The 16897-nt window shown below is 36.7% G+C and overlaps 2 protein-coding genes across 3 annotated transcripts; one reads left to right on the top strand and one right to left on the bottom strand.

Annotated features, from left to right (window-relative positions):
• Nucleotides 1-497: 497 nt before the first annotated feature.
• LOC134651968 (gamma-glutamyl hydrolase A-like) lies at nucleotides 498-7041 on the bottom strand. The gene is made up of 7 exons (XM_063507113.1): nucleotides 6922-7041; nucleotides 5104-5349; nucleotides 4602-4652; nucleotides 3901-4133; nucleotides 3438-3544; nucleotides 2007-2104; nucleotides 498-798 (listed from the first exon to the last, which is right to left on the bottom strand). The coding sequence occupies exons 2-7, from the start codon at nucleotides 5319-5321 to the stop codon at nucleotides 498-500; spliced, it is 1008 nt and encodes a 335-aa protein (XP_063363183.1). The 5' UTR covers nucleotides 5322-5349; nucleotides 6922-7041.
• A 5799-nt stretch (nucleotides 7042-12840) lies between these two features.
• On the top strand, nucleotides 12841-15410 carry LOC134652458 (COP9 signalosome complex subunit 1). Of its 2 annotated transcripts, none has more exons than XM_063507648.1 (4): nucleotides 12841-12923; nucleotides 13062-13133; nucleotides 13225-14571; nucleotides 15078-15410. In XM_063507648.1, the coding sequence occupies exons 2-4, from the start codon at nucleotides 13122-13124 to the stop codon at nucleotides 15171-15173; spliced, it is 1455 nt and encodes a 484-aa protein (XP_063363718.1). In that variant the 5' UTR covers nucleotides 12841-12923; nucleotides 13062-13121; the 3' UTR covers nucleotides 15174-15410. The 2 variants fall into 2 exon arrangements, with proteins under 2 accessions (XP_063363718.1, XP_063363719.1); XM_063507649.1 differs by having other exon boundaries at nucleotides 12910-12979.
• The last annotated feature ends 1487 nt before the right edge of the window (nucleotides 15411-16897 follow it).

The following is a 16897-nucleotide window of genomic DNA, read 5'->3' as shown; positions in this document are numbered from 1 at the left end:
TGACAAAATATCGTTATGAAAATTACGCTCGGAATATCATAAATCCTCTGAAATGAGTATTTGCTTGGATTATTTGGCCCTGTGACACTGCAACCCGGCACACTACAAGACACCATCTTCACTGAATTACTTTATTTAATACTTTTCGTCCTAATCCGTGTATATTTTTCAATTTGAAAATTACCGTGATACGCTCTTGGCCGTCAGCGGCCGTCGTCAAACTCAAAAGTGGTTACGTTTTCTCATTGGTAGTCTGACTCTTTCGCACTCATGGGATGTTCATATACGTGATGGCTTCCCTTTCGCACACTTAAGCTGTCTGTCAAGCGCGAGCGCGGATTCTAGGTCTGTGGCCCCAATTTTGGGGAAAGCCATAAGCCGCGCGTGGCGCTGTCGCCACCTAGCGGCCATATCTCTGCTGATCGTAACAGACGCGTTTTGTTAGAGAGTGAGTCTTCTGCACTTAGTACTATGTATTATTTATTCTGTGGCGTAACTTAAATTGCGACAATTGTATAATTTTCTTTACTTTTTCCAGCATTTCTAGGCTCAAAGAAATAACACTGTTCGTATGCGCTCCCTTCTGCGCCTGTAAAATGTGTGTTATAGTTATAAATAAGGCACTTATTTTCTTCTTCCGCATCAGCAAACGAATGGTGGTTCCTTCTGCACTCGTTCACAAAGAAATCCATGAAGTGACGATTCGCTTTGATCGCATTAAAAGTATGAGGGTAAGTCTGGGTCTGTTTCCATTCGAAGATTTTTTCTGGATGAAACTGGACGCCGTAAAATGGATACCTGAAAGCATATATTAATATTTCTTGACTCAATGTGGCAGTAAAATATTTATTCTAGAGCGTAGGTATATATGTAGGTATTTTATCTTAGCTCAGTTAGGGAAATATTTCTACCTTTAAAATCCATTTTAAGTGCGCGGTTTGGTGAACACTAGTTATGGTTAATATTAAAAATTAATTTTAGGTGAAAACTTGTTTCAACTAGGAATTTTCCAAAAAAAAACAATAAAAACGATTCCATTACATACTTTTGAGTGTAGATAAACTGGAACAATCTTAGTTTGTGTTACAAGCGATCAAAATGATATATTTCCGTCAAGGGCGTACATTGAATCCTGAATGAAGCAATGGATTCTACAATAGAATCCCGAACGTAGTGAGTGAGTCTAAAGTAGAATCCTGAGCGTAATGAGGGATTCAAGTGATAACGCCCACGACGAAATAATTTTGATACCGTGTGACACATACTGCTTTTCACATCAACTATGAGGAAAATAAAAAAATCTTAGTGTTGACACAATCTGATGCTTAAACACATTATTTAAGCTAAAAAAAATGTAAAAATAGTGTGCTTGAACAGAAAAGTGTTACTTTGATCCCTCCTAGCAGGGAGGAAAAGTACCACTTTGATCCCTCGTAGCAGGGAAGAAAACGCTCTTTTCCGAATAGGAGGTGTGAAAATTATATTAAGTTTACATGTTTAGATTTGTGCGCCACTTCGTCACCTTGTCACAGTGACAATAATACGAGATTATTGACTTTCACATTGATTCACTCTGACAAGGTACGAAAAGGCATAGTAATCCAATTCCTAGTCTGTAGTAGTCTGTACATCAGTCAGCATCAAATAGATGACGGCCAATGTGGCCTAATCTTTGTTAGGAACCATAAAAAACTATACCCACCGTTTTGGCCGTCACCAGGCGTGTCTCACTCCGCGATTTCGTCGCTTTGCTACAGGTAGCTAAAAGTACATCCGTTTGGCCCCAATTTTGGGGAAAGCCATAAGCCGCGCGTGGCGCTGTCGCCACCTAGCGGCCATATCTGTGCTGATCGTAACAGACGCGTTTTGTTAGAGAGTTAGTCTTCTGTACTTAGTACTATTATTTATTCTGTGCCGTCACTATATTTGGTGCATGGCGACTGTTGACTTAGTACCTACTTCGCACAGAGCGGAAAGTTCCTTTTGTAAATTAGGTACCTACCTACCTATTATGTTCGACGCTAGCTATGAACTTCAGTCCATTGGCGTCGTTGCTGTGTGCAGTTACCCGCCAGTCTTCAGTCAAGTTGTGAGACTTTAGATTCTGAAATCATATTTAAATTACCTATAGTTATAAGTGCGTGTATTTAACAGTGTAATTTGTACATGATAGCAAGCAAGGTGAATGAGCTATATCATATCAGTATCAAATTAAGCTCAATTTAGGTTTCAAAGCTTGAGTATGGCTGCTGTTTAAAATCTAGGAACTGCCTTTACCTCTGTCTAGGAATTATTATTTTAACATATATAAAAAAATTGTATCATAGAAGGCATTCGCAAAAATTTACTAAAAGCATTTTCATTACTAGGTATTATTAGACGTAGGTACCTACACAGTCCTGTAAATCTTAAATTCTCATAATGGAAAACAACTTGAAAATTTACGTTAAAAATTGCTGAAAAAAGGGATTTCAACTATATGGAATACAACTACGAATGTGTTATTTTTCAGAAATTGTTATTTTCTCCACCATTTCGGAAAAGTATGCTACAACAAGCACTGCGACAGCTACGAAGCGTAGCACTGGCTAAAGCGATATTTGATTAAAATAATATAATAATAACACATTGCAATCTCGGTTAATACTGCAGTGTGCACTTTGTATCGTTATGGGTGCGAGAGGGAGGCATTATTTTAAAATTTTCAGCTTTGAGACTAGAGTCAACAAGTTATTTGGATTTAAAGCTAGTATCTAACCGACGACATTCAGAGCGAGTACCAATTGACGAGATTTTTCTTCAAAGGTGAGTACCTATTATGTATTATAAAAAGTACATAATATATGTACGTACCTATTCGCCGGTCTCGCCAGCAGTATTAATAGTAGACATGGGTAGTTCGCGAATGAAAGATTCAATTGAAGTACTTCACTTGATGTCACTCGTTCATTCACTAGTTCAGTTCGGATTCATTTAGTTCTTTAATTAATTACTTCAGCAGTTCAGTTTAAAAACCTTTTCATTTACTTGCTCATTTGTTTAGAGAGTAACAAGGACGCCATGTTAAACCTACGATTCATAAATTAATTTGTTTGAGTGATTCATATTGAATGAAATTATCTATCAAATTCTTCACTCAACTCAATATATCCGCAAATGAGAGAAATGAAACCAGTACTGTTGATATAGATGGATCTGTTGAGCTACTGAACTAAACTGAACTAGTGAACTAAAGGAGTGAAGTACTTCAGAGCGTATTACGAAAGATGCATATCAATCTTTTCTTTTTAGTGAAACATTTTGCGCATGACTAATTAATAGCCAACTACTGTGAGTTTCTTTTTTTCACACGGAATCTATCGGATCGCTATTTGTTTTTTCACTAAGTACCTACTCAAACAGACAGCTGCCGAATACGCGAAATTTGAAAAACGTACCTCATCCACGATGCAATACTGATGATGGTTAGCTGTGATGTCTTCACGGGATAATATATTGATAATGTCGTCGTCGGCGCTCTTGTACATCTTGCTGTTGCGGAAATCTACAAAAATACAGAATAATAAAATTAAAGACTTTTCCTAGACCTACATTTTTCAAATTTGCCACCTTTTTCTACTGTCAAGATCTGGTTGACCAAGTATACTCATTTTGAAATCAGCTGGGTCATTTATGTTTTCACGAAATCGGGAAACACATAAAAATAAAACAAAGATGTCGTCGAATTGAGAACCTCTTCGTTCGTAATCTAGAAATTGGTTAAAAAAGAGGGGCAAGTGACCCTGTTCTTTATTACCTCTAGCCGCCTACGGAATAAAAAAAACCTAAAAGCTTAGATTAATAAAAAAGAAAGCAAGTCGAAACCATAAATAAATAGGTGCCGAAGATAAAAAAACTTACCACTAGTAAAATTAAGAGGACTATTCCCAAAAGAGTGGCAAGTAACCCTGTTCTCGACAGGCCCTCGACCGGAAGCCAGTATGATGATCAGCTCGAAGCCAAGACAGGTGCCGAAGATAGGGAAATAGTCCCCTGCCTCGTTGATTTCGGTGGCTAACTCGTAGATGTGTTGGCCAGCGTCCGCGAAACCGTTGGACTGGTTGAAGTATGTAGCTCCGCCAGGGAAAAGGACACTGAAATTTTTTTTACAACATTGACCTAACAGAAAAATGTAAGTAGCTAGCATCTTAGGTAATATGTACTAATAGATTAGTCGACTTCGAGTAAATTTTAACTCATCTAAACCATCGCTGGTATATTATACCATTAAATACCATATAGGTAGGTACTGATTTTTTTTTACATATGTATTAACCGATACCAACACACAAAGTTTGTGCACGAACACATAAAGATAAAAACATAAAAAGCTTCTATTATCCAAAATAAATAAAAAAATATAAATCGGTATTATTGAAGCCCTCTTAAATAACCGAATTCAGGGCTCCCTTCTTATAATCGGTTAAAAACATTTTAGGGTAAATGTTTTAATTTGGCAATCTTACATATGTATTTGCATTGTAATTTAATAGGTTATAGAAACCTATTAGATATTTCTACTGTTAACTATTATATAAATTATAAGAATGAACAAGACTTACCCATTTAATTTGCCTATAATATCTTTATAATAAGTACGGTCTTTCCCGATCCTGAAACAAAATAAATCATTTCATAAAATAGTAAATATGGTTATATTATTTTATTTTATTGCCATCTACTAAAAAATTTGGAGGGATCTAAACACTACGTTCAAAGTCAGGTAGCAAGTATAGTAAATTTAAATTGCTAATTATAAAATTATACGTATTAATGTCTTAATAAAGTGTTTGCGGAAATTTATCATTTTGAATGTTTAACTGAAATAGGTAGCTGCTGCTTTTATCTTGCAGAGACATCTTAAAATAAGTTGGTATCTATCAAGTCTCTAACTTTTCCATTCAATTCAATTTCCTGCCAAGTATGTACCTACAAATAATAAGCGCGTCCCGCTAACATTTTGATCGAGACTACCGATTAATGCAATGCTCCTAAAGTTTTTACTCGATCTGAAGAGATTCACGAAGCCGAGAAAGGATTGATTAAATAAAAAGATTCACGTACATTATAGGCACAACTCTAGCTCCGGACGCCTCCAAAGCTTTAACATACGATGCCGCGATGTAGCTAGTGTAGTCCTCAGGATATTTATCCCAAAACTTGTAGTGTTGTTCTTGCGCCAACACTCCGATGATAGGCCGGTCGTTGAGAGCCGGCGCTGCACCTTCGCAGTGCAAGAAATACGCCAACGTCAGGAAGGCACCCATCGTAGTCGAATACATTGCACGGATCTCGGGATTAGTCAGCAACCTATAATTTTATGGATAGGTACTATGAGTGTTAGAGCGGTTCAACCCCCATCAAAATGTACTGTTACTTGTATTGTACAATTAAGTTTAAATAAAAGCGCTTTGAAACGCTTTCTTTATTTTGTTGACAATTTAATAATATGCTAACATGGAATTGATCGATATCCCAAAGACTTCAGATCCAAATACTTTAGGAACTCCGTGACAAAAACGCAATCAAATCGATGATAGACGGAAATCTTTAAGAATAGACGTGGTCAAAAATTTGTAAAACGTCCTTTGCTCTAACATTCCTGACCGGCGTTCATATCGCGGGTTTGAAAAGACAACAGTAATGTGAACAACAGTATTCAATCAATGGTTCATAATGAATCTTAAAGGTACTTAATTTACAAGAGAGACACTACTACTGGCATATTGTACACTACTTCAAGCAAAAAGCAACATGTACTTACAACAATAGAATTATGGTTCGTTCAAAATATTCAAAATATCAAACCACTAAAGTGTTTATATACGAAGCGTTCTTACCAAGACCGTGAACGTTTTAATCAGGGCAGCTCATTTAGGGAATGTAAACAACTATGAGTGCTGCTTGTAGAAAATATTTACACTATAACAATAATAGCAACACAAATAAATTAATACAGCACAACAGTCTATCACTGCACGTACTACTAAAATCGACTTCACTCTAACGGGTTATTAGCATCACAAAACACAGAGCTATTTCCGTACCAGCTCGATAAACATGAACACAATGTTGTATTGTAAGTCCCAAGGTACTAAAAGTGTTAGTTATAAATACCTCCGCTCATGCTAAAGTATTTCAATTAGGTATCGATTTTATTTTGAACTATTATTTCAAAATCTAGATTATATAAAACAGGTATTCGTTTTGCTGAGTGTGGACAGTTTAACGTACCTAATTATAACAACAGATGTGTTGATGTCAGTTTATGCAATCAGTGGGTTGTGGAGTGGATTGAACAATGAGAATGTTTATCTTTAACAGCTGATCCGACGTTGGACTTATCTCTGAAGTGAGATTGCATGAATCGATGTTGATTTTATACAAAATACCTGCTTTCGAAGAAATTCATGCAAAGAGAAATATCCATTCCAATTATAATTTAAAGAGTTATGTAGGTATTTATAGTACATAGTTTGCCTACGTAATAACATAATTTACTTTGATCTCTAGTCATGAGGAAAACATAGTATGAAAACCGAATATCTTTACGGTCGATAGTTGATAAGTATGCAGTACATAGCTTTCGTTAAACCTAGCGCCTGCGCCAATACCCGGGATTAAGCTGCCCACCGGACCCTGGGATCCATTAGGATGGATGCAGGGACACGTCCTACGACTCCTACGTATATAAGTTTCAAAATAGTAGATTGTATAATTACAATACATAACAATCCACCTTTCAGTCCCAGCCCCTCATTCAACCAATACAATATCGACGGTAAGTACATCGAAATGGAGCCATAAGTTAAATAATAACAAAAAATACTAGCATGACGACTAAAATAAAATAACTGGACAGATCTTGTTAGAATAACTTACAGCTATCTTCAAGCTCTCTCTTGTATAGAACATCTGGCAATCGCTCCATCTCTTCTTTAAAAAAATTGTAAATGTACGCGGCGTTGAAAAAATCCAGTTTTCTCCTAAATTATCATTATCAAAACCACTTTACAGTTCGTAATCTATAATTGCACCAACTGAATGCTGAAATGAGTTAGATTTTCATGAAACACCTGAATCGATGACGTCTTATCACGCATGCGCAATGCAAAAGCGCAGCTGACTGTTATTCTTTCTAAAAACACTTATTGGTAGGTGCAGGGAATAGGTAGAGTTAGACCATGAAAAGTCTGCAACGATTTTTATAGCACACGCAGTGCAAGTGTTATTTTAAACGTCAAACTTCTATGGAATTATGACGAATAAATAACACTGCAGTGCAAGTCTTCTATCTAAATTGTTGCAGACTTGTCTTGGTCTAACTAACTCTATTTTTAGGAGCATTTTAAAACAATTTAAAGTTCTTCTCGAAAAACGTTCCTAATGACAGAGCTATAGTAGGTTCTTGCGGCTCCTAGATATTTGTAATTAAAATATCTAACCTAGGCATAGTTTCATGACGTAGGTACCTAGGCCTAGATCTTTATTCCGTATATTCGTAACAAAGGTGATCCATAACACCCATCCCAGTTTACTTCTTCGTAATCTATTGTTTTATAAAACAATAGACTAGGTAGCCAATATATACTTATCAAGTAGGTACTATTACGACTTAGCTCACGTGGTGGCCGGCACGATCCTGCCTCTGTTTTGCCCAACTAAAACGTCGTTATTCCACATGTACGGTAATATTTGTATACCTCATACCCATTTAACCCTCCCAAATTTATGTCAAATGGGCCTCTATACTAATTGTTTTAACGTTTAATTTTGCTTGGTTTGTTAAACTGTGATCGGAGTTTTCATAAGTTATCTTCAGAGATGTGACTTATTTGAAATACTTGTATTTAAAATGCAAATACAAAATGCAAAATACCTATTTTGTATTTTGTATTTAAATACCTTTTGAAGAAAACTATTTTGTATTTTATTTGAAATAGTTTTTGGGACCTATTTTCTATTTTCAAAATACAAAATACTTTATAGTAGGTAATGTAGGTAGGAGTTACAATCTCCTCTGATGTTACAATCCTGGCAACTCTCTCATTCTTTTAACATGGAACTGTTGAATCTGTTTAGTAACGTCGCACATGATCACAAGCGTAGCGAGTGGTTAAAAAAGTGGAATCTTGGGTGTTGCGAGGGTTTCAAGGTACGAGAGGAGAACAAACTTTTCTGCCCTGATGAAACACAAACGAGACGTTTTCATCACACTAACGAGAGGCATTATACTAGCTGTAAAACATTACAAATCTAAATTAATGCTTATAAAAATTGTCCGTTATAAACCATCATCCATCCATCCTTCCGGTTAATATGAGCAAACAACTAGAAATTTGCACTTTAGATAGAGGACTGATTGACACACTGTTTTCAAAGAATAAAGAGAGTCTTTTCAATTCGGATATTCTGAGTAGGTAATACTTTTTAATTCAGACTAGGTATTCACTATTCAGAGTACCTTTTATCGCAAGTATTTGTATTTTTAAAAAGTATTTTGAAAATACCAATTTCGTATTTTGTATTTTAAATACAAATTCAAAAACTATTTTGTATTTTGCATTTGAAATAGTATATCAAAGAAGTATTTGTATTTTGTATTTAAATACTTTTTATAAAGTATTTTTCACATCTCTGGTTATCTTAGATAAGAACTTACGACCTTTAATGCCTGTGCACACCGGCTGCGTGTACGTAGACGTGCACGTGCGCGTGCGCTATAATTTTGGAGACGAGCACGCACACGTCACGCAAGGCGGTGTGTCGTCTCTCATAAGGAACTGTATTTTACAACGCGCACGTGCACGTGCACGTCTACGCACACGCACCCGGTGTGCACAGGCCTTTAAGCTCATAAACGCACACACACACACACACACACACACACACACACACACACACACGGCAGGCGGCCTAATCGCCTAATAAGAGCTATTGTTTGTATTTTTAAGTTTTCTAACTTAGGAGACCTTACACGTTGTATACACGTTGCTTTGGTTCGATTGAAATAGGTACCTATTCGATTAGACGAAAATATTCTCTATGTGCGATGAGTACCTATATATACCTACGAGGGGCGTTCAAAATATTCTCGGTATTGATATCTTACGACCTCTTCTAAAATTTCTTTCGTTACTGGCCGCTAAGGTTTATTCATTGACATTAAAAAAAAGTATAATTCGAACCGAGATAGTCTTTTGTTTTTCTGCAATTGCTGAACAAACATGAACATCCTGTGCGAATTGACAATGTTAACTAAATTAGAACATCGATGCGTGATAAAATTCTTGACAAAACAGGGTAAAAATCAAAAAACCATAAAAGAGGAAATGGATTGTGTTTACCGTGAGTCTGCTCCTTCTTTATCTACCATTCAAAAGTGGTCAAGCGAGTTTAAACGCGGAAGGGAGAGTATTGAAGATGACCCTAGACCTGGCCGGCCTGTAGTAGCTACTTCACAAGAAAATATTGATAAAGTGGAAAAACTTATATTGGAAGATGGTCGAGTGAAGGTAAAATCTATAGCACAAGTAACCAATCTCTCTATTGGTATCGTACATGATATTATACATGACCATCTTAATATGTCAAAAGTAAGTGCAAGATGGGTTCCGCGAATGCTGACTCGGCTTCAAAAAGACATGCGTGTAGCTTGTTGTTCCGATTTTATTGACCTGTGCGGTGAAAATCCTGATGAGGTGCTGCAAAGAATAGTTACTGGAGATGAAACCTGGGTTCATCATTATGACCCAGAGAGTAAACAAGAGTCCATGCAGTGGCACATTAAGGGTTCAGCTCATCCCAAGAAGTTGAAGGTCATCCCTTCAGCTGGCAAGGTCATGGCCACGATATTTTGGGATTGTGAAGGAGTATTACTAATCGATTATAAAGAAAAAGGTGTAAATATCACAGGACAGTACTACGCTAACATTCTACGTCAATTAAAGGATGTAATTAAAGAAAAGAGGCGAGGAAAGTTAACCAAAGGTATTCTGCTTCTGCATGACAACGCCCCCGTCTATACTGCTCATATTGCCAAGGCAGCTATTGTTGAACGTGGGTTTAAAACTGTTACTCACCCACCGTATAGTCCGGACTTAGCCCCCAGCGACTTCTTTTTGCTCCCCAATCTTAAAAAGGATCTGCGTGGAAATAAATTTTCTGACGATGAAGCATTGAAGGCGGCAGTGGAGGAGCATTTTTACACGAAAGATAAAAAATATTTTTACGAGGGATTAAAAAAAATAATTGATCGATCTTTTAAGTGTATGAACATAGGGGGGGAGTATATTGAAAAATAAAAATATCAAACTTTTCGTACTTGTTTGTTTTCATTCTCATACCGAGAATATTTTGAATACCCCTCGTACATATTTATGTTACAGTTAATTTTGGTAATAAAGGCCTGTGCACACCGGGTGCATGTGCGTAGACGTGCACGTGCACGTGCGCGTTGTAATATACAGTTCCTTATGAGAGACGACACATCGCCTTGCGAGACGTGTGCGTGCGCGTCTCCAACATTTTAGCGCACGCGCACGTGCACGTCTACGTACACGCAACCGGTGTGCACAAGGCCTTAATGCTACTACCCCAACGTTTTCTTTTTCATTAGTGTAGGTAGGTATACGTTGTACGTGCGTTGTGCCTAAGTATGTACGTTTTTTGGTTATGAAAAATATTTACCAAATACGACTTAAAGCTGCAAAAACTTTTGTATGGAAAATTACCACCTTATAATTATTTATATAGATTACCTACTCCCATCAAGCATAACAACCGTATTGCATTACTGTCTTATGGACTTACAATAAAGTGTTTACATACATACATAAATACCATTATTAATTGTTATACATAGTACGACAGATTACTCCCTGGGTAATAGCAGAGTAATTAAATTAATATCGGCTTCGCACGAGTAAACCTTAACAACTATATATCTCAACTTTCCTCAAGAATCACTCTATTGATAAGTAGGTGAAAACCGCATGAGAATCCGTTCAGTAAGGTTTATTCGGGTAATTCCGGAAATCGGGTAATCCCGAAAATCATTGTAAAATCACTCATATTCCGTTGTAGTAAGAGTCAGCTTTCGGAATTATCCGCCACTATTCTTCATTCGGAAATACCCGAATACACTTAGTTTTTGAGTTTATCGCGAACATACATACATACATACAGACGCGGCGGTGGTCTTTGTTTTTTTTATAAGATGTATGTAGATTGGGGCTAAAATCAATATTCTTAGCGGCAGTAAGTACTAATGTGTAGGTCTTTAGTTATTAAAATGTTAGTACAATTATGAATAAACCATCATGGCATGGCGTTTTACCTTTTCTTGAAATCCCAAACGCGAATAAAATGCTAAAGATACTTCAACATCACGGAAACTTCAGAAACAACTATAGATGGTAGGATTAGTTAACTAGATTCATGGAAACAACCAATATTTTGAAAATGTTTTGAAACATAGACAAACAAACAAGACGGATTTGAAGGAAACGCTCGGAAGCGGAAGTTAAGCTTGAGTTAAGCCCGCTATTCACACTCCTACATTGCAGTCCGCCTCATTATGTAATAATAATAATCAAAGAATATTACTGTAATAATATGTATAATAATAATATAGCTGGTCAAGCAAATCTTGTCAGTAAAAAAAGGCGGGAAATTCAAATTTTCTATGGGACGATATCTCGCGCCTGCCATAGAAGGTAGGATCCTATAGAAGTAGTATACGCGTGCCTCCGTGAGGGACAAAACATACGCAATGCGACACTATGATTGGTCGAATTTATTTATTGCCCACCATAATCCATACTAATTTACGTGGGGAATAAAAAAATGTGAAACTGTGACAAGGACAAACAAAAATAGCGCTTTCGCTGCTACTCCTACTGAAAGATACATAAGCCAATCCCGTTCGGTCATTTCCCCCCACCCCTCATGCCCGATCCAGTTAAAATTCTAGATTCATGGCGCCTACATTTTTCAAATTTGCCGCCTTATTCTACTGACAAGATCTGCTTGACCAGCTATAAATACCGTGACCTTGATGCGGTGCGGTAGTGTGTTACGGTTTTTAATAGGTTACTGACTGTACATGTACAAATAGGTCCTAGGGATCATCCATTAATTACGTCAAACGAATTTCTAGGTTTTTTTTACCCCTCCCCCCTCCTTGTCACACTTGGTCACATTTTGCAAACCCCTCCTCCACCCCTGGTGTGACGTCACATTTTAGGCAATTTTGTTTTCAACGAAATCGACAATATTAACTCGGCATTATTTTTTTAATAAAAAAATATTTTTCATATAAAAATATTAGTAATTTTATAACACAACGAAAGTTACATCCAAAATCTCATTATTTAACTGTACAGCGAATAAAAAAATATAAATTAATTTTCGGTTACTGATGAAGTTAAAGTAACATCACAATGTTTGTGACTCCCCCTTCCCCCATGTCACAACATGTCACATTTTCTTGACCCCCTCCCACCCCCTAAACGTGTGACGTAATTAATGGGTGACCCCCTACTGCAAAAATCGAAATATCGTTATCTGCCTCTCTATCGCTCTTGCATAATGTTCGTATGGTCGCTGTATATTCCTATCTGTGGTCAAGCTTTTTTTTAAGCTGTACGTACACGCACTTCGAAGAAGTTGTAAAAGTTATTATAATTATTTAAAATTAATAGAATAAATACATGGTTTGAGGATAAAAATGCCAAATATTTTGGTTAATATTACGTAAATCAATTACAAACGAAAATTTGCCTGGTCTATCATACTGAACGTGTATGCGCGTCGTTACAGATTCTTTTCACTGTTCAATTAAAAGAAAAATGCCGCTGCAAATAAGAAACGTAATGATAAAGGTATTTTCGTATTTAATTGTTGCTGTTAAATAGTTTTTAATAACTGTTTTACAATAGTGAGTGCGGTTATATAGTTTTAATTAGCATCCATCGTTGAACTGTGAAGATAAAGATTCAAAGTAATACTTTGTGTTTTAGGTTGGTTTCCTGCGTTGACAGTGGAATTCGCGTATTATCGTAAATAACTCTCATTATAAGATGTTCGAAATGGTGAGCAGATTTCTTGTTTTACCTAATTTACTCCTTTTATTTGCTTAATGTGGTTCAGCATTAGTATTAAACTTAAGTCTTGTAATTACAGAACGCCGCAGAGCCTATGCAGGTAGATGTTCCGCTAGAAGACAATGAAAACAATGAATCAGAGTGCTATGTTGTTGAGAATCCCACCTTAGACCTCGAAACTTACGCTTCAGCTTACACAGGTTTTGCCAAATTGTACAGATTAATGTTTGTAGCAGATCATTGTCCCTCACTGAGATTAGAAGCTCTCAAAATGGCTATATCCTATGTCATGACAACATATAATGTAAGTCTTTATCAGTCTTTACACAAGAAACTAGCAGACGCAATAGCTAGTGCAGGCCTGCCAGATATAGCAGTACAAATGGGCTCTCAGGACATCCCAGTTCTTGATACCATATGGGTTGAATCAAAGACTAAAAAGGCGGCAATAAAACTGGAGAAATTAGACACTGATCTTAAAAACTATAAAACAAATTCTATTAAGGAAAGCATCCGGAGAGGGCATGATGACCTAGGGGACCATTACTTGGATTGTGGCGACTTGACAAGTGCACTGAAGTGCTATTCCAGAGCCAGAGACTACTGCACAAGTGGAAAACACATTATCATGATGTGTCTCAATGTAGTTAAGGTGTCTGTATACTTGCAGAATTGGGCTCATGTTCTTAATTACGTATCAAAGGCTGAGAGCACACCTGACTTCAGTGAAATACCTGGTAAAGATACAAACCAAACCATCCTGACTCGTTTAAAATGTGCTGCTGGACTTGCAGAACTGGCTACGAAAAAGTACAAGTCTGCCGCTAAACACTTTTTAGCGGCCAGCATTGACCATTGTGACTATCCAGAACTACTTAGTAGCAACAATGTTGCCATCTACGGAGGACTCTGTGCACTGGCTACATTTGACCGCTCCGAGCTTCAGAAGCAAGTCATAGTTAGCAGTTCTTTTAAATTATTTTTAGAGCTAGAACCGCAGTTACGTGACATAATATTTAAATTTTATGAATCCAAGTATGCTTCATGCTTAAGGTTACTCGATGAGATAAGGGATAATCTGTTGTTAGATATGTATTTAGCACCACATTTGAATTCTTTGTACATGCAAATACGCAACCGAGCTCTGATCCAATACTTCAGTCCATACTTGTCAGCTGACATGCACTTGATGGCCGCAGCGTTTAACCGCACAGTAACTGCACTTGAAGATGAGCTGATGCAGCTTATCCTGGATGGCCAGATTCAAGCTCGCATAGATTCCCACAACAAAATTTTGTATGCAAAGGATGTTGATCAGAGGAGCACAACTTTTGAGAGAAGTCTTACCATGGGGAAAGAATATCAAAGAAGAACTTCTATGTTAATCCTCCGTGCTGCAATGCTCAAGAATCAAATACATGTCAAGGTAATCTATTAGCATAGAATCTTGGAAAACTTAGTTTCCTGGCCTGAGACAGACTGGTACCAGTCTTCCACTTACTTTACTCCTACCCAACATCTTTTCATTAACCTTTTTTGTCTTTTCAGTTTAGATTTATGGTGCTCTTGAAGTTGTAGTCCTCCATACTCTACAACTACTCGGATTTGTTGTAATCATTCTTTTTTTTATGAATACATTATGTATTTCCCCTACACTTCGCTCTCATCACACCATTCCTCACTTGATCTTTCTCAATTTCTTAAAATTTTACTGTGTCCTCTTTACAGAACATTAAGTAAAAAAAATCCTATTAAAATCCCATAGCTCTCTGAAATGGGATTCAAATTGGTATAACTTTTATTATCTACATTATTCTAGTTTTATTTCTAAAAAAGATACCTACTTTAAATAATTATCCTTTAAGCCAAGGGTTGTGGTCATTGAATATTAGTAATTAGGCATTAAATAACTAACAATTATTTTTGCTGCAGAACATTTGTCGTGAGACGGGACCTCAAAGCGGAGAAGCACCAGGCTCCAGCACTAGCTTGACTCACCGCACTATTGACACAGTGCCCTTGTCATGAACTTACTGTAAGATGATAGTTTCTAATGCTTTTACATGACAATCGCAATTACACTCACATGAAGTTCAAAATGCAAGTCATTCTGTGAATTTTGTGGAATTATGTAGATATAATTCTAAGTAAAATCAGGTGGGATACGCGCGTACACAAGATTTACAAGTATAACAAACAATAATGAGGCATAGATGCACTTCCACCACAGAAGACTAAAATTACAGAGCATCAGTGGATCATAGTGGAGTCAGTGTAAGGCCCGAGTGGACGCTCGAGTTGGGCGTGCAGCGGGGTGGGGCGTGCGGCGTGCATGTTAAACAAATGCAAGCGTATAGGAGCGGCCTTAGTGCACGCTGCTCAAATTACTTGTGAGCCCGACGCCACGCTGCACGCCCCGCCGAACGCTCCGCTTCGAGCGTCCACTCAGGCCTTACACTCAGTCCCATTGTTTGAAGCTGTTACTCTTTAACTTTAGTTCTCTATGGGCACACTTTTATACCTAATGTTTAATGAAGTATGGCAGAAGTGCTTCTAAACCTCAACTTCGCCTGTATTTCCAAGTAGGCGTACTTGTCCCATCTGATCAGAAGTATAATTGTAACTGCATTGTCATGTAAAACCTAACTTGTTTGAAAAAATACCTTTTGTATACTAAAATACCTGCTTATGTTTTTTGTTTAATGAGATGTGGAGAGTAGGCTCTGTGGTTAAAGCAATAATGCGACCGTAAATTGCTATATTTGATTTAAGTAAAATGTTTTATCGGCGATCACAAAACTTAACAGCTGGTGCATTTCTCAACATTGTTTATACTGAATTATTCTATGTAACCACAAAATATTATGTCTACGTAATTTTTAATATAATTAAAAAGTAATTTATCGAGTTTTTATTGATTCCTTCACATGAAGCTAAACAGTATCGATAAATAATAAAAAGTTATTATGTACCTACTGATTAAATTATACATTATTATTAACTAGCTGTTGCCCGCGACTTCGTACGCGTGGATTTGTATATTGGTGGTTATATATTCTACATTAGCTTAGAACAATATGCAGCAAAATATTGCAGTAGGACGGTTAATCATTTGTTAATTATTAATATTATACAACGCATGAGACTTGTCTTTCACAACCTACGAAGTTTCTAGCCCCTAACTAAATAAAATTGTTCTCGACATAATCCCTCTAAACCCCCTTTAGAAGATTTTCATGTCATCTATTTAATAAAACCTACTATGTACCTAACTACCTATTTACGAAGTTGGAAGTAAATAAAATTTGAACCCTATATAAACTTTCAACCCCTTTTTAACCATTTTAGGGGATGAATTTTTAAAAACGCTGAAATTACTTTTCTTGTATTCTAATAATATGCCTCTGTACAAAGATTCAAGCCCCGTTCTCACAAAAATGTTTGAACTCCATACAAACTTTCAACCCCTTTTTTCACCACCTTGAGATAAAAATTTTCATTAACGCTGAAATTTTTTTTTTCCATTTTAAAATAATACCTTTTTATGAAGTTTCAAGTTCCTAGCTTAAAATAGAATTTGAACCCCGTACAAAATTTCAACCCCTTTTTAAGCCTGTTGGGGGATGAATTTTACAAAAAGCTGAAATTACTTGTGTTGTCGTCTAATAATATCCCCAAATACAAAGATTCAAGTCCCGCGCTCGAAAAAATGTTTGATATCCATAAAAACTTTCAACCCTTTTTTCACCACC

Source organism: Cydia amplana, chromosome 11 (assembly GCF_948474715.1).
Source record: "Cydia amplana chromosome 11, ilCydAmpl1.1, whole genome shotgun sequence".
Classification (NCBI taxonomy): Eukaryota; Metazoa; Arthropoda; class Insecta; order Lepidoptera; family Tortricidae; genus Cydia; species Cydia amplana.
Note: the sequence above shows the minus strand (reverse complement) of the source record. Positions and strands in the feature narration are given on the sequence as shown.